This window comes from the organism of the source record quoted next, assembly GCF_019968955.1.
Source record: "MAG: Porospora cf. gigantea A chromosome Unknown PgA_NODE_323_length_22242_cov_438.772, whole genome shotgun sequence".
Lineage (NCBI taxonomy): Eukaryota > Apicomplexa > Conoidasida > Eugregarinorida > Porosporidae > Porospora > Porospora cf. gigantea A.
Window position 1 is genome coordinate 1 of NW_027151615.1, and position 22,063 is coordinate 22,063.

The 22,063-nt window shown below is 55.4% G+C and overlaps 2 protein-coding genes across 6 annotated transcripts; both read right to left on the minus strand.

Annotated features, from left to right (window-relative positions):
- Positions 1–465: 465 nt before the first annotated feature.
- KVP18_001513 (uncharacterized protein) lies at positions 466–19,633 on the minus strand (the record flags this gene model as incomplete). 3 transcript variants are annotated; one of them, XM_067951612.1, is made up of 4 exons in its annotated part: positions 466–7,225; positions 7,254–18,655; positions 18,709–19,387; positions 19,416–19,633. In XM_067951612.1, 4 exons carry the CDS (start codon positions 19,631–19,633, stop codon positions 466–468), a joined length of 19,059 nt encoding a protein of 6,352 aa, XP_067809790.1. The 3 variants fall into 3 exon arrangements, with proteins under 3 accessions (XP_067809790.1, XP_067809791.1, XP_067809792.1); XM_067951614.1 differs by lacking the exon at positions 19,416–19,633 and having other exon boundaries at positions 7,208–18,655; positions 18,709–19,236; XM_067951613.1 differs by lacking the exons at positions 7,254–18,655; positions 18,709–19,387; positions 19,416–19,633 and having other exon boundaries at positions 466–6,876.
- Positions 19,634–19,669: 36 nt separating this feature from the next.
- On the minus strand, positions 19,670–21,644 carry KVP18_001514 (uncharacterized protein; the record flags this gene model as incomplete). 3 transcript variants are annotated; one of them, XM_067951616.1, is made up of 5 exons in its annotated part: positions 19,670–20,222; positions 20,250–20,301; positions 20,329–21,041; positions 21,070–21,430; positions 21,458–21,644. In XM_067951616.1, 5 exons carry the CDS (start codon positions 21,642–21,644, stop codon positions 19,670–19,672), a joined length of 1,866 nt encoding a protein of 621 aa, XP_067809794.1. The 3 variants fall into 3 exon arrangements, with proteins under 3 accessions (XP_067809794.1, XP_067809793.1, XP_067809795.1); XM_067951615.1 differs by lacking the exons at positions 21,070–21,430; positions 21,458–21,644 and having other exon boundaries at positions 20,250–20,971; XM_067951617.1 differs by lacking the exons at positions 19,670–20,222; positions 20,250–20,301; positions 20,329–21,041; positions 21,070–21,430 and having other exon boundaries at positions 21,444–21,644.
- Positions 21,645–22,063: the final 419 nt, after the last annotated feature.

Here is a 22,063-nt window from a genome sequence, read left to right on the forward strand (position 1 = left end):
CACTTGGCATCCGCCCCTTCCACATTAGTACCTGATCCGACGACAGCCGAAACCAGGAGCAATATATGTGTCAACATTGATGTTTGACAGTTCTGTAATCTCTGTCTCTATGAAGACAGACGACAGACACCCCACACAAGGAGTCAGCATTCTTTTTGACATCTTGCACAGACCAAATCGAAGCCAGAGATTGCAGTCCGACGACCACACAGAAAATCGAAAAACAATTACGTTTCAGCATTACTTAGATATCAAGCAGCTCATTCTTGCCGACGCCACGCCGTCGTAGGGCCTGTACCCGCTGTCGGACGTCTTCAACAAGCAACGCTCAGTCATGGGATTGAAGGTAAATGCTGCGCAGCCCTCAGCCCTGTAACACACCATGGCGTGTTCCAATGCACTCATGAATTGTCAAGCAATACAATGAAAATTGAATGCAGTGAAACCTAAAAAAGTGAATGCACCTCACACCCTGTGGCCCCGCCTGGCTGCGTCCCGCCTGAGGAAATCTTCAGCGGCCGCATGATCAAGCGGCACATCTAAAAACGCGCAAACGTCAGAAAGAACGCTCATTGGCTCCCTAATTAGCCGGCTGTACTCCACGAATCTCACGTTAGGTCGGCCTCGGAGACTTTCCAGCCCGTCAGCCATATCCCGCAGGAGCTCAGTCTCTCGTGGCATGTTCACTGGACAGCCGTGGAATCGTTGGCGCACGTTCCGTAGCAGGGCGCCCCACGAACGCAGCACCTGGTCAAAATCGCGCGTGAGGGCGATTATTTGGCAATCGGGGTACATCTGAAGCAGTGTGTCGACGCAGAACAAGTGAAAGGGCTGTTTCAAGAGCCACCTCGGAGTTGGAGCGCCTCCACGCGTGCGAACGTGCTGCAAGTGAGCAATGAACGCCCTATGGAAGTCGTAGGCCTCCCGTAGCCGCAGGCGATCGTCAGCGAACAGCCATTCCAAGTAACACTCGGCGCCTGTTACGCAGTAGATGGAAAAACTGCGAAGTATGTGCTCGAAGATCAGGAAGTCCTCCTCTGGAAGGTCTGGTCGTTGGGCGTGAATCTCATCCCACTCTTGGGCAAGCGCTTCCCCAACGTTCTGGAAGCTGAGAAACCTGGTTCCGCCGGCAGTTTGCGCCTCAAGCCGCTCTCCATCAGAGAAGGAATCCGTTGAGAGCTCCCCTCTCAGTCCGTAGGGTGTGGTTAACTCGCCGAGAAGCGGAGCTGACAGCCCATTCAAAGAGTTCAGCAGGTTCAACATGAAGCTGGTTCCACTGCGGTTGAGACCGAGAATGATAACAGGCCGATGGATAGATTGGGTGAGGATCTCAGGGAAGTCACTTTCGGCCTTTTCCATGAAGGCCAGATTTCGCAGGTAATGTATGAGCATGGCGTTAGCCCGCTTAAGCCTGTCCATAGACAGCTCAATGTCCTGAAATCCGCGTGCCAGTATGTCACACCCCTCAACACCCAGCCTTCGGTAATAGCGGTTCGTGGTTCCTGGCACCAGCGGAGCGGTTGCGAACCGCGCGCCAATCGCTGAAGTTTGCAGTCCTCGGCTGCTCATTTTCAGCAGCCGTGAGATGTTGAACGGGGACCACTCCACATGCCCGACCAGACGCTCCAGGTTTGAGCGGGAAACCTCATGTACAGCCTCCCTCGTTCCGGATAGCGAGTGGAAGTAGAGGGTTTGGTAAACAGCGGCGGGACCCTTTAGAGGTAGGGGCATATAGTCCGTGATCTCATCCAGGCGGATGATTTTCAAAGGGACCATGTTGGTTTCATCTCCGATCCAAAGAAACCCGCCCCTTTGGCTTGTCTTTAAAGCCCCTGGTCGAATGTCAGCGACGTTCTGGCAGATATGAACCACGTCGTACCGATCATCAGACTGAAGCCAACGAAGGCTGCGAGCGGCTAGACGAGCGGCGTCATCCACACTGGTGAGGATGGTGGCTCCAGCAGTGGAGAGGAACGACTCCATGAGAGCTCGTCCGCTGCAGACGGCATCGGCAGGCAGTGGCAGAACCATAGCTTTCCGCAGACCATCGATCATACGGAACACAGGGTCTGCTGTGTTGGAGTAACCAGTAGACTTGGAGTACCCAATATGACCAAATCGCCATACAAGTACACGGGGTGCCACACGTTCCCGTGAGAGCAGAGCCAACACTCGCTCGCAGACCCATTTAGTCCATCCGTAACCGTAGAGATGCTCCGACAACGTCTGGTGCATCAGGGTAGCGGACGGAAAATCGTTCTCGTAAACCGTGGCCCGGACCTCGTGCGCGCGCTCTTGTGGAGGGCCCAGTTGAACGGAGTTGACGTCCATAAAGGTAGAGACGAACTGAGGAAAGATACCCAGACTGCCAGCAAAAATCAATGGTCGCGTAGAGTATCGGTGACTGATTGAGAGCCGAAGCACCTCCAGCAATGGCCACACGTTAACGGTCTTCAAGCCGTTGTAGCACCCGACCAGATCTACGGCAGCGGCCAGATGGATGATCGGACCTGGGGGGCTCGAGCACAGCCGCTCCCATTGTGCGTCGCTTAGACCAAGATTCGCCATATCGATGCTGCTTTCCACAGGCATCTCTTCAACATTTCTCAAATCGGGACAGTCGAGACCGAACTTTGCAAAGGAGCGTGGAAGGCGATTTGCGCCTCGAGTAATACAGAAGATCGTGACATTCTCAGAGCCGAAAAAGGTATGCAGACCCACATTCAGTAGATGATGCAGCAAAAACGTGCCCAAAAAACCTGTGGCGCCGGTAATAACCACCGACTGGGCGTCAGACACCTTCGCAGTGGGCCGTTCCGCCACGCCATCTAGCAGCGCGAGGCAACGTTCATACAGTAGCTCCGCGTCGAGCAGAGGTTGTCCTGTCTGCGGAAGCAGAGTCTTGATGGCTTGCATGCATTCGAGCCGGGAGAGGTCCAGGTCGAACGTGATGTGATGGGCCAGTGCGCTGAGAAGATTTCGCTGAGCTTCAGGAATTGCAGCGAGAGATTCTAATACCGATGTCATGTCTGCGCGTTTGGACAGTTCTGCCAGATCCAGCGTGCCACGCAGACAGACGCGGCAGACGTCAAGCATGCTCTGGAAGTCCTGCTGTAAGCCGAAGTACGCGATTGTGGAGGCGTAGAATAGAATTGGGTTTCTGAGGAATTCGCTCCCAGCAACTTTGAGAGACCTTCGCGGGGGAAGGATGTCACGAATGAACCTCTGAGAGGGGGGACGCCCTGGGGTTCGTTCAGGCTTGATGGTAACCTTTCGGAAGCTGGTTTGTATGGTATCATTAAGTGAGGGGTTGGACTCCCCCACGAGATCAATAACGCCAGCGAAGCACTCCCAGTCCATAGCGGTGTGCAGGTAAGGCGATGCGATCACAACGATTTCCGCAGTGGACGTAGCTGCCACATAGGAGATCCAACGTCTTAGGAAGGCCTGAGCAGGCAACGAGTCCTCAAACGTTACATGTGGGAACAGTCCGAATTTCATGCCGATTGAAGGACAAAGCCCAACACACTCTAGCAACAGTGTGGTTTCCCAGCCGAGGAGGCATGAAGTAGGCAGCAGCGCCTTCATGGGCTCGGACATGACTTGCCAGACGCCTTGAATTGCCCAGCGAGTTAGGGGGGAGGGTGAGAGGCACAGCAGCTCTGCAATGCTGGGCAGCAAAAGTCGGGAGTCCGCCTCCAGTATGCGCAGGAGCTCGTTTAGCGCTTGACGATCAGTGCCAGCGACAAGCAGAAGCTGTTTGCTAGACTTCGTGGTTTCGGTTTCTGCCTTCTCCATGGCCGCTACGGTTCTCGTGCCAAAGCTGAAGATTGTGCTCAATGCAAAACGTCCCGCGGTACTAAGGTGGCTGCAGTCCAATGCGTTGTATTCAGCAAGAATGTCCATCTGCCATGCCGGTGTGGAGGGCATCGCAAGACACAAGAAGTCGACAAGCTCGGGCAACTCTAAGCGTCGAATGATGTCAGTCTTGTGCACGATAACCAGAACCTTCCTAACCAGCAACTCGATCCAGAACAACTCGTCGGCAGTTATCTCTGCCGCGCCAGTCAAGTCGGATGTGAAGGCGCCGGAGACCAGGCGTTTCATAGCTACCAGTGCGGGGATAAACCGCAACGACTGATCTTTCTGAGCAAACACTGCGAGGTACTCCGTTGGAGGCAGCAGGTCCACCACACAGAGCCCGAGTCGGCTGGCGAGGCTGGCAACAGTGGAACGGGGGAGCCGTTTGACTGGACCAGGCCCATGAGTTCCCCAGGCACGAACTGCCACATCAGCTCCAGTGGGCATTGCCCCCAAGAACAGTCCGCTGTACACCAGCAACGCAAACTCTGAGCAGACGTCGAACAGACCTGCATCCGTGTAGTCACAGATAGGATTGCAGGTAACGCCCAGCAGAGAGGCTACGATATTACATAAGACCAGGTCTCGGTGATGGCGGACACCCGCCAGCGGCCGGTTTTCGAACTGGCGTACAGAATATGGAAGCTGATCAATACGGGCGGAAAGCAGCGTGATGTTGAGATCCGTGAGCTTGTCGAAATCACGATCAGCATCCAAAGAGCAAAGTCGATCCAGTCGCGACTCAGAGTTGGGAGGGATAAGAGCCACCTGCAGAATCTTCAGTAGTGCCGTCCCACGCGTCAACCAATCTTGGTCCTCGATGACGAATATTATATGACTCGTACACCGAAGATAGAGCCCTACGGTAACCAGGGATTCAACGCTCACATCGCCTGAGAAAGCAATCGAGTCAAGCCCATACTTCGGTGGAGCCCCAACAAACTTCAAATCCATGGAGGGGGTAGGTGTGGAAGCAGTTATCTTCGTCAAACTACGAGCCAGTGCCTCCAGGAGCAATGGTTTGGGGGGGCGCCACCTGCAGGAGTCGGGTACTGGTCCTATGTCAGGCTCCCGCTGAAGCAGACGAGATAGCGCTTCAAGCTCGACGCCTTCGTCTCGAAGACCAATGTAGTAGCATGCACCTCCCATCCCGATGGCGTGCAGACCAACGTCAAATCCCGACAACAAGGAGGTCTCCCGCGAGACAACGGTGTCGGGGACGGCAGCGTCCACTAGGGGGTGCGGATGAGTGAAGTTGCCGGTGGCAGGTATCCTGTTGAAGGCTCGCACGAGTAAGGCCTTTACGAACTGCACACCAGCCAAGGCAGCGTTGCCATGACCGAAGTGGGGATGGGTGGAGGACATTGTCCTAATCGTAGTGCACGCCGCGATCGCCTCCGCCTCCATTACATCCGCGACGAGAATACCGCTGCCATGGCACTCAATATGTGCGAGGTTCGAAGTGTTGGCCTGCCGGAGGCATCGAGTCAGTGCTGTCCCTGAAAAACCGAAGTCTGCCGTTCTTACAGTCCCCTGGGCAGAGGTCACCTCAGACAAAGCTCCTAGGATGAGGAGCCCCTTCTCTCTGGCCTGCCGTCGAGAAGTAATCAAGACAGCCACACCTCCCTCTCCTCTAACCGTACCATCCATGGCTTCGTCGAACGGCCTGCAGACTCCTGAAGGACTCAGCAACCCGCGCTCGCTGAACGCCATCAGTGTCAGAGGGGTGAGCAGTAGTGAAATCCCAACGGCCAGCGCATATCTGGCCTTTCCAGTACTCACGGAGTTCATGGCGCCTTCGAGTGCCGTTGCAAAGGAAGCGCAACCGGTGTCTACTAAGGTGCAGACTCCAGTGGTACCTAGCGCAAGACCTACAGCGCTGGGAATCAAAGAAGAACTAGAGAGCTTAGGCGCTCCGATACTCCCTCCACCTAGCAGCTGCACGGCTGACCATTCACTGGTGTCCGCACATCCCAAATGCATCGAAGTCGACTCGTCCTGAATGCCAGCCATCAAAAGGGCTGACTTACAAACCTCCACAGCTAAAAACTGGTGAGGATCGGCGTCGGAACTCAAACCTAGAGAGTTCAGCTGGCACTCCGTCAGAAGATGTGCCTTGTCGGAAATCAGGAAGCCCTTCATGCCCGGTACCGTTGAGCGTAAACGAGAGGTCTCGAAACGGGTTGTAGGTACAACCTGTGGGTTGGGAGGATCTCGGTTGACAAAATCCCAGAAAGCAGAGAGAGAGGACACTCCATGAGGAAGACGGACACCCACCCCCACGACTACCAGATCACCAGCTTCAGGGTTCTTCGGAATACCCACAATGTCAGCTGTAGGCCGTCTCAGCGTTGTCACATCGTTGAACACGGATGTGAGTAGTGCCCCCAGATCCTCATGATCGAAGAAAGTTGCCATCGCCAGTCGCCCATGAGCATCCAACGCGGTTACGATTTGATCACGGAGCGTAACCAACGCCAACGAGTCCAGCCACAGATGCAGCGTGTCCCGTGCACGGAATTCGGAGAGGGCGTCGAATGACCCGTCGGAGTCGAGTAAGCCGAGCACCACTGCGACAACATCCGAAGCCTCGTTCTCCTGGGCAAGGCTTAGGAGATGCTCCAACAAGACATGCCGGACTTCTGATGGCGGATGGTGTACCGTTTCCTGGAGTCCGCTGGAAAAGCCGGTCACAAAGTCTGCCCACGGAAAGCGGGCGCGCCTCCATTCACGGACGACATGATGCGTTTTGCAACCCGGTACACTTTGAAGCACCGCGTGAGCGTTTGCGCCTCCGAAACCGAAGCTGCTGACACCAACAGCAGACCCTATACTGGCGGTCGCTTGTGAAGTGCAGACCTCGATCAGAGCTCCGTCGAAGTCGATGTGAGGGTTGAGCTTCGAGAAGTGCAAGTTGGGGACCAGAGAGCGTTTTTCCAAGCACAATGCCGCCTTGATAACGCCAGCAATGCCTGCACCGCCTTCCAGATGACCTATATGTGTCTTCACCGTCATCAAACTTAAGGGTTTTTGGCAGCCTTTAGGTCGACAGACTGCTTTAATCGCTAAGGCTTCGACAGGGTCCCCCAAGGCAGTTCCAGTACCATGGCACTCAATAGCAAGTGCTTCAGTTGGGGATAGACCAGCATTGGACCACGCCTTACGGATCGTCTCCTGCTGAGCAAGCCCATTGGGAGCCGTGAGGCTCGCAGATACGCCGTCGTGGTTTACAGCAGATCCACAAACAACAACACTGTACGAGAGACCAAGTCTCTGAGCAGTGGCCTCCGAGACGATGGCTACAAAACCGCCACCTTCACCTCTTGCGTAACCGTTGGCGGTCGCATCAAAAGCTTTGCACCGACTGCATTGGAAACTCTTCAACCACCCACTTATCCGGAGATAGCATCCGAGTCTTGGCGAAGCTCACAAAAGGGTGGGGAGTGAGCATTAGGTTAACGCCGCCGACGAAGCATCCTTCGATGGAGGGGTCGGCGTTCATGGTTGACAACGCCACGTTTAGAGCAACCAGCGACGAGGAGCAGGCCGTGTCGATGGTCATAGAGGGGCCCTTTAGCCCCAACAAGTAGGAAATCCGGTTACTCGCCATGCAATGTGCGGCCCCTGTTGAACTAAAAGTCGAGTTGCACTGGTCGACAGCTGATGTGTACAACCAGTCAGCATTGCACAGTCCCACAAACACACCCCAGTTGCTGCCTTTGAGGGTGTTGGCACTGCTTAGCGTGTCGGCGTCGGTAATGAGGCCAGCGTCCGTACCACAATCAACCAGCATCTCGAGGAGCATGCGCTGCTGTGGGTCCATCAGTGAGACCTCCTCTTCGGAGAGCCTGAAAAACCCACGGTCGAAGAGATCGATTTCCTTCATGAATCCAGCTTCAGTAGCGTACGTGCAGTTAGGCGCAGCAGGATCCGCATCGTAGATGGCGTCAAGGTTGAAGCGCGCATCTGGAACAGGTCCAACACAATCCTTTCCCTGTAGCAGCGTTTTCCAGAAGGTATCCGGATCAGCGACGTCTTTGGGCATTCGACAGCTCATGCCCACGATGGCGTACCGGGTTGTGTTGTCATGGTCACTAGACCTAGAGGTTCCAGATGATTCGCGTGTCTTTGTAGGGGTTGTAGACTTAGATGCTGAGCTTGCCAAACACTCCAGCTCCCCTTGTAAATAGGAAGTGATATCTGCTAGTGTGGGGTAGTCGAAGAGGATAGTTGGACCCATGGACACGCCCAGAACTTTACTCAAGATGGAGCCAAACTCCACTGCCCCAAGTGAGTCAATGCCGCTTTCCACAACAGGAACGCTCATACTCAAGCTCTCAGCGGGGCATCCTACAATTTTAGCAGCGGTATTCCGGACAAGATCTGCAACGAACACACCTCGCTCCTCCGGTGTCATCTGCAGCAGGGAGTCGTCAACCGCAACATGGATGACCTGGGTCTGGTCCGCCTTCAGACCTTCAGCCACCTCGTTTGCCAAAAAGGTAGGCATGTTAATCTGATCGTATCGGCGGCTGCTGCAGAAGTTCGTCCAACCGATTGGCTGCACCAGTGTTGTTTGGGAGGATCTGTACTGCAGGATATGCTGGAGACACCGGAGAGCCCTCTCGTTGTCGATTCCTAGGAGTCCAGTCGAGTCCAGAAGGGGTGCGAAAGCAGTCGCCATACCCTGGTCAGTCCAAGGACCCCATTGAACTACAGCGCAGCTAAGGCCGTCTGCCCTCCGACCTGCCGCCAACTCCTCCATAACGGCATTCGAGATTCCGTAATTCACCTGAGAGGTGTTACCCAGAACAGCGGCGACGCTGGAAAAGACAACGAAGTTCTTGACTGGCCATGAACGCGAAAGCCGATCCAAATTCTGGAACCCCATCACCTTAGGCTGCATGGTAAACTCCAGAGACTCGGAGGTTATGTCGAACAGCGGTCTATCGTCCAGTACGCCTGCCAAGTGGAAGATGCTGGTGACAGGCGGGAAGTCAGCTGGTCTGGCTTCGAGGGCCCGCTGGAACTGCTCGAAGTTAGCGACATCCGCCTTTACGCAGTGTACCTTCAAATGGTCGAAAGATGGATGCCGCGAGGAGCGTCCAATGAGAATGAAATGACGAACTCCTTCATCAGCGGCCCACCGCACCAGAACTCCGCCTAGCGCCCCAAACCCGCCAGATACAAGAACAGTCCCTCCTGAGAAGGGCGAATCGAAGGTGATCACCACCTTACCGATGTGCTGGGCTCGTTGTAAGTGGCGGAAGGCATCGAGTCCGTGGGACTCGCTGTAGATGGACGTCACGTGCATGGGCAACGGAATAATGTTGCGCTTTCCCACTTCCTCGGAGACCCGGTCCAACATGCTTCCCATCCACTCCGGATTGTCGTCAGATAAGGTGTCAACGGCTACAACGTGGTGCTTGACGTTAGGGAACTGCCTTTCGATGGCGTCTGCTGACCAGTTCTCTCTCTTTCCCAGCTCCACGAAACGGCCGCCGGATTTCAGCAAGGAGAGCGAGTACGGTATGAACTCACCGATAAGGCTATTGAGAACCACGTCCACTCCATCACGGTCCTCTGACTCCAACCATTGTCGAGTGCCCTTAATGAAAGTGTCCGCGTCTCGACTGGAGGAAACGAATGCCACCCCCAACTCTAGAGCCTTGCTGCGTTTATACTCGCTCCCCGCCGTGCCGATGCAAACTGCACCTACTCGTTGACAGTACTGTAGCGCCATAACACCCACGGCGCCAGTGACTGCGTGCACTAAGACAGTATCTCCCATTTGCACCTTAGCGAGGTCAGCGAACGCATACTCAACTGTTACGGCTGCGATGGGGAGACAGCACGCCCTCTGGAAGTCGAGAGAAGGCGGCATCGAACGAATGCACCGCGAGTCCGTGATCGTGAAAGGCTGCAGACAACCAGGAGCCAAACCGTAGACCTTCTCACCAACCTCAACGCCTGCGGCCTCTCCTGTTCTCGTGACCACACCAGCGAAGTCAGCTCCTGGGGGGCCGGGCTGGCCTGGATACAGTCCTAGCACGTTGAGCACGTCTCGAAAGTTGAGACCTACGGCCATAACCCGCACCTCAACCGCGGTTCCTGTCGGTTTCCGCCTTGCCGCCACCGCCTGGGGGCGGGGTTCGAGACTGTTGATGGACCCCCGATCGCCCAGCACCAAGCTCTTAGGGTGCAGAATCTCCGCTGGGATTTGGTGAAGCCGCCGTCCAAAGTAGGTGTTGTCACGGAACACAACATCGGCCTCTGGGGAGGCCAACACCAAGTGAAGCCCCTGGTCGGGTCCCTCGTAGTGTTTCAGGATGACATGAGGCAGCAGTCGCTGTAGCTCCAAGCGGGCACTGCGAACGAAACCACGGCCGATACCCCCACCGAACTCCTCCACGACCCAGATAACCAAAGAACTGCTCAGGTTGAGATCTCGGAGAGCCTTAAGTAGTCCGACCAACTTCAGAACGTCAGACACGTTTTCTACTCTGTAGAGGAGACAAGTCGCAGCTTGTAGCTCTTCCGGTGACTGGAACGGGCGGAAGTCGCAGGTCGGGTACACACCGACGCTATACACGCCCTCCACACATTCGACTGCTGGCGAGAAGGATTGGAGCTCCTCAGACCACAACATTCGGGTGATAGGCGTGACTTTGGGTTTCATGTCAACTCTGCGCAGTGAGAGGCGCTCAATCCGTAGAAGCAGCTGCCCTTCTTCAGACCGTAGATCCAGCTTCACACTCACCGATCGGGGCGGCTCTACAGTCTGCACCGGTTTCGGTCTCTCGACCTCCAGCAAAGTCACGTGTGAGAGTAGACGCAAAGGTAGAGGCGCAAACGCCACTACACCTCGAAACTCAGCGGGTAGCAGTGCCTGTCCGTTCTGCATATCCATCTTCGACAGCAGGTTCATCAGAGCCAAAGGGTGCAGGCTGGCGTCCAGCATCCTGGGGTCCACTGCTACACCGGTGAGCCAGTCGGATTCCGTCCACGATACAGCACAGGAAGGGGCTTCGATGAGAGACAGGAACTCCGTTCTCTCTTGATTGGCCAAAACCGAAGATAGACACCTGAAATGAGGACCGTACTGGAGACCAGCTTCTGCGAGCTCCGTGTAGAAAGCCTCCATATGTAGATCCAGAGGCTCCAGCCGACGACGGACTGCTGCGAGGGTCTCGGCGAAGGAATCAACAGGCGAGGAGGACATACGTGCGCTCATTACCACGTCCTCCCTTTTGGACTCCGTTTCACGACATGAGACCTCGAGAACGTCCTCGCGAAGCTGAAACCGGAGTTGCATCGGAGGTTCGCGTCCTGGTCTCGGAAGTTGCAGCTTAGTCGGTCGAAGAATCACTACACGCTGCAGGCCGCGATAACCGAGGTGTCGTGTCAGACTTACCGCCAGGTCTACCCACTGCGACGCAGGCAACAGCGCTTCAAACTGCACACGATGATCCATCAGCACCTTCACCTGGTCGTCCCGGAGATAGAGTGGGGCCAGCCCGGTCTGGTACATTGGATGGTCCTGTGGCGTCCACGGATGCCGTGGCTGGTGTCTTGGATCCAGAAGGTCGTGGACTCCCTTAACGGAAGGCGTTAGCGCAAGCGTCAGTTTGTCGAGTGCTTGACGGCCGCTGAATGCCACCGGTTTCGTGAGTGGCAGTAGTTCACGCAACAAGGAGGTTAGGATGGGTCGTATGCCGAGCTCTACAGGGAGGATAGGTCGCCCTGTGAGTAAGCGAGCTGCGGTGTCAACCGCATCTTTGAACAGGACAGTACTCGTCAGTTGATTGGTCCAATGAGCAGCAGTCCTGAAAACTGTTGGATCTACTCGAGTGCCGGTGACAGTGGATATTGTTAGGATGTTGGAAGTAATGTTTGTCTCCTCGAGAATTTCACGGCAGGCAGCTGCAAACTGCTCTTTCACCGGCTCCATTAGATCGGAATGGAAAGCGTGGGACACATTAAGATCCTTGTAAAGCAAGGGAGAGTCGTTGTGGAGTGCCTTGACGACGAGATCTACCTCTTCAGATGACCCAGACAGCACGACAGATGTGGCGGAGTTCACCGCTCCGATAGATACGCCAACTCCGGCAGCATCAATAGCGGACTTTACCTCCGATAGAGTACGTCGAAGCACTACCATCCTTCCTTCTGCCGTCGAGTGCAGCAGTCGAATTCGGCTCCAGAGAAGGCGTATGGCCTCGTCAGCTGTTATTGCACCAACAAAGGCCGCCAGTGTGAGCTCTCCAAGAGAATGCCCAACCACAGCAGCCACAGGTATCTCCTCAGCCATAATCGTCTCGGCTTGCGCCAGTTGCACCAGAAGAAGACCCATCTGCAATAGAGGGTCCTTCGCGTCCGTCGATGAGCTCCAAATAGCTTCCATAGCATCCTTTCCAATTATCGTCTGGGCGTGGCGAATCAGGCTGGCCAGTCTAGGCCCGCAACTGCCGTAGGCATCATGAAGCATCCCAGGATGCTGCGATCCCTGCCCTGCAAAAACTAGCAGCACCTGAGGGCAAATGGCCTCCTGTTGCGTGCGAACGGGAGAACTCGCTGATGAATTCACATCTGTTTTGGGGGCTTTGGAGATGATGACGTGAGCATTTACCCCCCCAAAACCAAAGGCAGAAACCCCGATGTGCTCCGACACGAGCGGGGTGGTTTCCAGAGGGACACGCCACTCGACACCCTTGGGAAGGTTGGGATTCCATTCAGAGAAGTTTGCGTTCGGGGTGATCGACACCTGATCGAGCATCATGGCCGCTTTCAACACTCCAGCAGCTCCGGCATTCCCTTCTCCATGACCAACGCGGCTTTTAAGACTGGCTAGTGTGATAGGCGAGTCTCGGTCGCCATAAACTGCGGCAATGGCTTCCGCCTCAATGGCATCACCAAGCACAGTGCCAGTCCCGTGTGTTTCAATGACTCCGACGTCGGCAGGGTCTATGCCGGCCATCGAAAGGGCACCTCGCATGGCCCTCTCCTGACCTTTAGCGCTGGGTGCGGTCATAGAAGTAGATCGTCCTGAGTGTGTAACAGCCCATCCCGACACGAGACCCAGTGGACGGTAGCCCAATGCGGCAGCGCGGCTCAGTGGCAAGATCAGCATCATGCTGGCTCCTTCACCACGACCATACCCATCAGCGTCCGCGGAGAAGCTCTTGCAGGCACCATCAGGTGATAGCACCTGCGTCCTCGAAAATCCTACGAAGACTTGCGGAGCAAGCAGCAAATTTACACCACCAACTAAGGCACCAGAGCACCTCCCAGCTGCAATGCTGTCACACGCATCGGCCAGTGCGACCAGTGAGGAGGCGCACGCGGCGTCAACAGTTTGGCTCGGTCCGCGAAGCCCGAATGTGTGGCTGACTCGGTTGGCAATCAGCCCTTGAGATCCGCCCACGCAGCTGTACGCGGAGGACATTCGTGTATCATGGTTGTTCGGCATGTAGTGCCAATCAGGGTTGCAACTACCGATAAAGACACCGATATCCTGGTCCATGAATGTCTCTCGGAGCGCCAGCACATCTTCGTTGCAATACAGCTCATCCGTAGTAGGGAATCCCGAAGCGCTCAGGCGACGATTGCTAGCCAGACAGCTCAGCGCAAGCGTCAGGGCAACCCTGTGCTGCGGGTCCATGGCCTGCAGTTCCAGCGAGTTCACTCCGAAGTGCTCAGGGCAAAACCGATCCATATAGGGTGCAAAGGCTGCATGGCGAACGTAGCTGGAGCCTGATGCAGCTCGGTCAGCGTTGTAAACGGAATCGACGTTGAACCGCGAAAGAGGCACAAGTGATCTGCAGTCTGAGGGGGAAGTGAGCATATTCCAGAAGGACTCCGCGTCAAACACGCCTCCAGGAAGTCGGAGGCTAAAAGCAGCGATGCATGGCGGATCGACTGGGCTCGCTCGGGTAGGTACGGGGGCTGTTTGTGGCGCAGGACACACGATTGTTTCGAGGTAGGACGTGAGTAGCTCCAAAGTTGGATGATCGAAGAGTGCACTCATAGGAACCTCGATTCCGATACTTTCGGAAACGCGCTCCCGAAACTCCATAGTCGCCAATGAGTCGACGGCATCACCAAAGACCTCATTGGGTTCAAGGTCCTCTCGTCCGGATACCGTAACAGCTGCTGCCAGCAAGATCTCGGAGATCTGTTCGCGAAGCGGTCGAGAAGCAGATAGCTTGTGAGAGTGTGTAATAGAGGCTGTAGATGGTTGGAGAGGACTCATGGTGTGGACTCCGGTCTTCAGCAGACTGAGCGCGTTCAACAGGTCGTGGCGGTGGACGCCAGGATTGTACTGCAGCAGAGATACCGGATGAGGTAGGGGGCAGTGAAGGGCAGTGCCTACCGGGTGAAGAACCACTGAAGGAGCAGGCAACCATTTCAGGTAGAAACTCAGCGAACAGTAGCACAGCATAAATGTGCCCTTCGCCGAGTCTGCCTGTTGAATGTCGAATGCAGATGAGAGGCTGCGGGAACATCGACCGTGCGGCTCTGCATCCAGTAGCCTCACATGCCTCCACCCCATCATAACCGCGAACTCTAGCATGACATCCGACACGTCAGGTGGCAGTCCGGCGATGAGGAGGGTATCAGCAGAGTGCTGCTGTGGTCTGTCCAGAGGAGTGCACGTTTCCGCAGGGAGCGCTTGCATAACCGATGTCAGAGGGGAGGCGTCGACGACAGTTCCGACCTCAACATCAGAATTGGATTCGGTGACCACTGCTCCGCCACCAGTCAATGAAGCAACTCGTACATAATCAGGTGGAAGACTTTGGAACTGGATTCTACGGCCTAGGACTGGTTCTCGTGTCTGAACCTCCCACATGCCGTTCTGAAGTCTCCATACTCGCCCGACAACCAGATCTGGAGAGGGGATTGACGACCCCAAAGGACATACGACCAGCCCCACCGCAGATGTTGGGGGATGCCACAAAAGAGGAGAGTTGCTGACGACAACCATCTTGGATACCAAGATACCGTCCAAAGCTGAGAGGTTGGCATCTGGGGAGACAACCACGATGACCTTGTCTTCGACGCCTAGGGTTAAAGGAGATTCGTCAGACCCTACAAGCCCCGCCTGACACAGCTTCGCAAACAGGAAATCTGGTGGAATCTTGAAGCTCGAGACCTGTGTCGGCTTAAACGACAGGCGGTACATCGGCGCTTTCGGAGGCGTCAACGGGCGGAATGCCACCTCACCCAATGAAACCACAGCTCGGTCGTCCTCGTCGTAAAGGTCGACCCGACACTTCATGTCCGACAGACGCTCACAGCGAAAAGTCGACAGCAATCGGGTGGTCTCCAACCTCACTGACGTTATAGACGTCGCTGCGCCGTTTACCAACATCAAACAACTAACGAGCGCGAGGTCGATGCTCACCGGATCGAGGGCGAAATGGTCGTCACCCTCGAAGAGCTCCAATGTCCGGAGTTCACATATGATGACGTCGGTGCTCAAGAAGCAGCTAGCGATGCGTCGGTACCCTGCCTTTAGGTGGATGCCTCGAGCCGCCAGCTTGGCGTAGAGCGCGTCTGGAGCCAAGGAGTTCAGCGCGTCCACTTCTAATGGAGGCGCTGGAGCGAGCGAAACGGGAGCCTGACGAACAGATGCAACGCAGAGAGGTCGTCTGGAAGGGTGCCCGGTAGTAAAGCCCATAACCTGCAGAGTCCTGGCGCCCTGCACAGTCTCCTCGCTCGTGACCAACCCCACGCAGTCCCGTCGCCGCTGCTGGAGCTGCTCGAATGTGAGAGCGGGACATGGCACGTTAGTAGGCACGAAGGCATTGGAAGCAAATGTCAGCGAATCAGGAATAGGAGCGAGGTCTGCAAATCGAACGTTGGCGATTCGATCCGCGGGACGCACGAACGAGAAAAGAACATCTAGAAGGAATCCCCAACCCAATACCGCTTGGTCACGCAAGCACAGATGCGAAAGTAGCTGTGCCACGTCGAGTCGAAGGTAGTACGCGCGACCCAATAGGGGTGTGAGCGCACCAAGCAGCGGATGTCCGACGGCCCGCTTCTCCCGCGTGGAGACCACTGCAGATGGCGGCTCTGAAAGGTCTGCTGGCAAACTGGGTGCCGATAAAACGACGTGAGCATTGGTACCACCAAAGCCGAAGGAACTCACACCTGCAGAGCGGATATTTGCACCTTCAGTGCCCAATTGTGCCCAGGTTGGAAGCCGGACTTGTGAGTTGAGGCGTTCGTAGTGCAGGGGAGAAGGGACATATCCAGTGTTGAGAGCAACGACAGCTGCGCAGACGCCCACCAATCCCGCAGCTCCCTCAGCATGTCCGAAGTATGACTTCGCTGCCCCCAGAACAAGAGGCAGCTCCCTCCGTTCAAAGGCTTGAGAGATTCCAGCGACTTCCAACGGATCGCCCAGTGCCGTTCCGGTTCCATGAGTCTCTAGATAGTCCACCTGAGGTACAGCACTTGCAGCCGACCGGATACAGGCGGCTTGCTGTTGGCTGCTGGGAACCGTGAGACCCGCCGCAGTACCACCATGATTTACATGCGAGGACTCCACGATGGCCAGCACCTGCGAAGCCCGAACGATGTGAGACGAAAGTGGTACCACTGCTAGGGTTACGCAGGCCTCAGACCTGACGTAGCCTTCGGCGGAACTGTCGAAGGCCCGACACCTTCCATGTGACGCCAACATACCAGCCTTACAAAGTACTCGTGATACCTGGCTGTCCATGAGGGAGTTCGATGCGCCTATGATAGCCATGTCGCACTGAGACGCCCGTAGGGAGCGTAGCGCGGCGTCCATCGCAACGAGAGACGAGGAGCAGGCCGTATCTATGGTCATCGATGGTCCTGTCAGCCCTAAACTGAAGCTCACTCGGTTCGACATCAACGAGGGCGAAGTGGCTGTGGCCATAAACGCACTCTCAGTGCGTGGCATCACGGCTGTCCACTCATTGGAGCTGGATGCAACGAAGACGCCCACACGGGATCCGGCATCTGGGACGCGTGCCATCAAACGGTGGCAAGATAGAAGCAGCCTTTTTTGCTGCGGGTCCAGAGTGAAGGCTTCAGCAGGAGGCACAAGACTGGGGTTGAACTCGATGTCGACGAATCCGCCTTCTCGAGTGTAGAAGTCTCCGCAGGGGTCGTAGTGAGAAGAATCCCAACCCATAGGACACTCCGTCACAGGATCAAGCCGATTGACAAAGATTCGTTGCATATCAGACAGGCTCCTAACGTTGCCTGGTAACCGCAGGTCGACGGCGACTACGGCGAAGCGACAAATGCTCTTATCAGCAAGCTCCTTAGGTACAGCCACTACTGCCGCCTCCTCGAGTGCAGCCAGTACGTCCTCGCCCCCTTCGCCACGGATCACCGCTTGACGAGCCAGCATCAGTGCGAGTTGCCTGCGAACCTCTCCCATAGTTGGATGCTCGAAGAGAAACGTCTGAGGAATTGCGACGTCCAGCGCGTTTTCCAACTCAGCCACGAGCTGCACGGCTTCAATGCTGGAGAGAGCGAGGCTGGTATAGAGTGGGGCGTCGTCTTCCGGTAGTGATATATTGGTAGTGGAAACTCGCGACAGGCATTGTATTAAAACGTCAACGGCAGCGTTTTCTAGCGCGGTAACCCTCGAGGCCAAACCCTCATCCGAGGGTCTTCCCAGCCACATCCTTTCTGTGGAAGTCGGCGAGAGCAGAGAATACGAAACGGCAGCGTCCACGGGAAATTCTGCCACCTCGGCCGTTTCCCCAACATCTGCGAGGGGCAGATCGACCATCAGTCTCGGTATAATGGCAGAGTCTCCAGTCTCGAGCATTTTAGCCGCCACCGCTCTGCGTATCTTTCCACTGGAGGTCTTCGGGATCGTGCGCGGCCACAGAAGCCACACCTTCTGTACGTCGACACCGAAGCCAGCCCTGACGGAGACGGCCACATCACGAGCGATGCGGCGCAATGCCTCATCATTCTGCTCCGACTGAAGGAAGCGCCCAACCCAAGATACATATTCGTCCTTCAATTCGCCCGCGAAGCCGACACCACTGAGTCCACTGAGTGGAAAAACCGCCAGGCATCCAGGCCGAAGACTACATACGTCTGCTTGGATCTTCCGTTCAACATCGTATGCAGCGAAGTTTCTGCCATTCACGATGAGCATGTCCTTAAGTCTGCCGCAAACGAAGAGGTGGTCATTGTGGAGGAAGCCTAAATCACCCGTGGCGAACCAGCCTCCTTCGTGGCCGAGATGCCTGTTGAAACCCTCGTCTCCGCAGTTGAAGTAGCCCATGGCCAAAGATCCTCCTTGAATCCATATTTCTCCAACGCGGTCGGGTGGGAGAGAGCGTTCGTCCTTCACAATCGCCAATTGATTCGTCTGCAGTACGACGCCGCAGGAGGTGAGCACCATACCTTCAGATTGCACAGACTGCTTGGATGTCAGCGGCCACTCTAGTAGCACGTCCACCTCGCCAGTGTCCAGAGACTCAGGGTTTATCGCGAGAGACACAATTGGAAAATCCCTCCTAGGGGATCCGGTAACGATGAGAGTGTTCTCGGCCAGACCAAACGCTGGTCGAATCGCCTTGGAATGAAGTCCACACGCCGCGAATACCTTCAGAAACTCGTGCATAACCTTTGGGATGATAGGCTCAGCGCCGCATAGAATTCCAGAGACTTCGGAAAGGTCGAGGGATGCGAGCTTCTCTGGGCGTATCTTGCGGCAGACCAGTTCGAAAGCGAAATTGGGTCCAGCGGTTAACTGGGCTTTGAACATGCTCAAACCCTGAAGCCACTGGAACACATGAGTAAAAATCGAGAATCGACTGCTGATACGATTAAACCTACACTCTCTGGGAACTTAATGAAATCCACAGGCGACATCATATAGGCGGTGCCCCCAAAGATCAATGGGGTGACGACGAAGCCGACTAGACCCATGTCATGGTAGAAGGGGAGCCAGGAGAAACCCCTCCCACGATGTCCCTTTGACACTTCCCACTCTGTTTGCATAATTTGCATGCGCTGAAGCATTGTCTCGAGGGGTGCGTCGTCGAGGGTGACGTGCCCCGATGGCGTGGTGCACTCGAGGCCAAACACAGATAGACAGAGATGGCTGTTTTGGAGCAGCGATCCGTGGGTGATCATGACGCCTTTGGGCATGCTAGTCGACCCCGAGGTGAACTGCAGGAAGGCCAGATCTTCTGGGGAGACATGGCAGGGAGGGAGGTCTCCTTCGTCCTCCTCGCTTGAGAGAGCCGTCCATTCAAGTCTATCCCAGCGGACATCACGTGACCTGATGAAACGCCTGATTCCTTTGTACCAGGCAGTGGTGAGAACGGCGCCTACGTCAGCTTTCTCCAATATGTTGCACATCCGGGGAACATCCAACACGGCTTTAGCAGGCTCCGGTGGGTAGACTGGCACTGCAACCACGCCCGAGTACAGACAACCAAGAAACGCGATGACGAACTCAGGCCCTGGGGGAAAACACAACGCTACCCTGTTCCCCTTTGAAAGTTTCAGTCTGCGTTACTTTCCTTCGCGGGGCTCACTCTGTGGAAAGCTGCCGAGCGACAGCACGAACACGCCTCACGGCAACTCCGTATGAAAACTCATCCGACACCACCAGCTCTTTGCGTCTCACCGCCGTCCAGACGAAGGCCAGATGGGCCGGCCGCTCATTGGCTTGCTTTATAAGCGAGGCAGGGAGAGGGTTGAAAATATCACTGCCCGGAACCCGCGCAGCTGCAGACCACAAAGAAGTAGTCATCGATGAAAATGCAATGAAATATAATTAAATTTTGACTTATGAGCCTAGGGCACGGCTAAGATTGTGGCCTACGAGCGCCAGCGCTGGTCGCCCCTGCATGAAAACTTCGTTTTCCGATTTGAGCTCGATATCGATTTTTTTACTGAGGGTCCTCAACAGGGATGCGTCTGGCTTGGAAAACAGGTCCGGTCTTGTGTTCATGGCGTAGAACAGCAAAGTACCCTCGCTGTATACGGTAGCCATGTCAACGACCGTTCCCTGCTCGGCCAGAAGACACGCGAGCACCCGATGAGCCGTGTTGACTACCTCGGGTCGAATGCTCTCAGGCCTCAACGCAAGTTCTCGTCTGAAGAGCGTCGCTGCTGACGCTCGAACCACTTCCGAGGCGGTGTCCTCCACCACTAGCGCTACAGCCGCGGTAGCCACATGCAAGGGAAAGAGCCCTAGGAAGGCCTGGAGGCCGGAATGCGCATGGCGCTTCCATGGGTCGCTCAGAGGTGTGGAAGCGAGGATCTTGAAGATGCTCGAAACCACAAGATCGGGTGCAACGGCAGAGCCGTATGAAGTCGAGAAGCGCTCGTTGTAAGGCCTGTATGCAATGCATTCGGAGACCTACTCTTGTGAACAGACAGGCATCCATATTGTTGCATGGACGAAAAGCTCCAGCGCTGATGGTGAATGACTTACGAACTCACCTATGCGGAGGATGGTAAAGCGGTCATCGTTCTTCACAGAGTCCGCCCAGCCAACTAGGAGGACAGAGTTTCGCAGGCAGTGAGCTAGTTTGAAGGTAGGCGCGTAAACCACAGGCCACTCGTCCAGCAGGAGAAATGACAGCAGTCCGAAATCTCTGGGGGCGGTCTCGAGCTGTCCCATGGGCTCGGCGTCGGACTGCAGGAACTGAGATCGACTAATGGCGTCGAAGATTCGGGGGTGAAGCTGGATAACTAGCTTGGCTAAACTCTTGATGTGGTATGTGGACAGGTCCCCCAGATTCCACTCGTCCACAGGGTGATTGTCGTCATTCGGCCTGAACATGGGCATCAGGGTGGTCATACACCGGCAGAGCAAGCATAAATTCGTATTCACGGCCACTCCGTGGAAATCATCCTGCTGACGCTCGGCCGCCACGACCCCCAAAGATTCGAAATAGGCTTGAACTCCTAGAACCACCTCGTTGGCCCACCTCTGGACCAATGGGAGCTTGGGCCCCTTCGAGAATTCATCCTTCTTGACGAACTCATCTACGCAGTTCGACAAGACACAGGCCACAAACGCTGTAACGTACCTGGCCCTTTGGGAGTCCATTGCGGCGAAAATGAGGCCAGCAACGCCCATGAGTGATAGCTTCGTAGAGATGGAGAGTGATGGAGCCGACACAGCGCTTACCAGGCTGGAGTATGCCGATCTGTATTTCGGAAGCACCGCGCAGTTACTTGGGGTCAACGTCATGGAATTTCTCCACCAGACAGCCGGTTACGGCAGTCACAGGCGGAAGATCCATACTCAGCAGCTCGCTTTCTGCCACCACGCACGGATGAAGCGTGGTCAACTCGGATCCCATCTCCTCGATGAGCAACAAGAGTGGAACCATATCGAACAGCAGGCCGACAACACTACAGCTGCAATCAGCAACCGGCACATTCAGCAAGAAATCTGTGAGAACTGCGAATCGCTCGACAACTCTGGGCAGGTCAGCTAATGAGAAGGGGAGGTCTGGGGGGTCGCGAGAGAAATTTGGCAACACCTTGTCCAGAGCAGCTTGAGCTTGGAGGCCCTTGTAGCTTTTCGCACCCTCTGCTTAAACCTGTCACATCTGCTCACCTTCGATCTTGGGCGTGGTGTAGACGGACTGGTCATCGATCTCTTCCTCGGATTCTTCAGCTCTGGCAGGAATGACTGGACGCAATTCACTCTTGCATACAAGCCAATCATGTAGCATATTGCGGGTCTCCTCAGAAGTCGTCTCCTCGACGTCAAGGATCAAGCGTTGCAGCAGAAAGCGTCGCATTTCAAGTACGGCTTTTCGTGATTAAACGCTCCAAACAATGTCCCAAGACACTCTTCACTCGGAAAGTCGCTCATCCACTCTCTTCGCCCGAACATACTCATGAAGGTGTCCCAGTTGGAGACCGGAACGTCTACGCCAACGTGGATTCGCATCTCTTTGCAGCACGCAATTCAAGCTGAGGTTCGTCGTGATTAAACGTGAATGTCGTCAAGCACTACAGTTACTTAAAACAATGTCCCAAGACACTCTTCAGTCGGAAAGTCGCTCATCCACTCTCTTCTTCACTCTTTACCCAAGGCCCGAACATACTCATGAAGGAGTCCCACTTGGAGACAGGAACATCTACGCCAACGTGGATTCGCATCTCTTTGTCGCAAGGACAGACGTTGCCTGTGCATTGACACGTGTTGCAGTCAGGA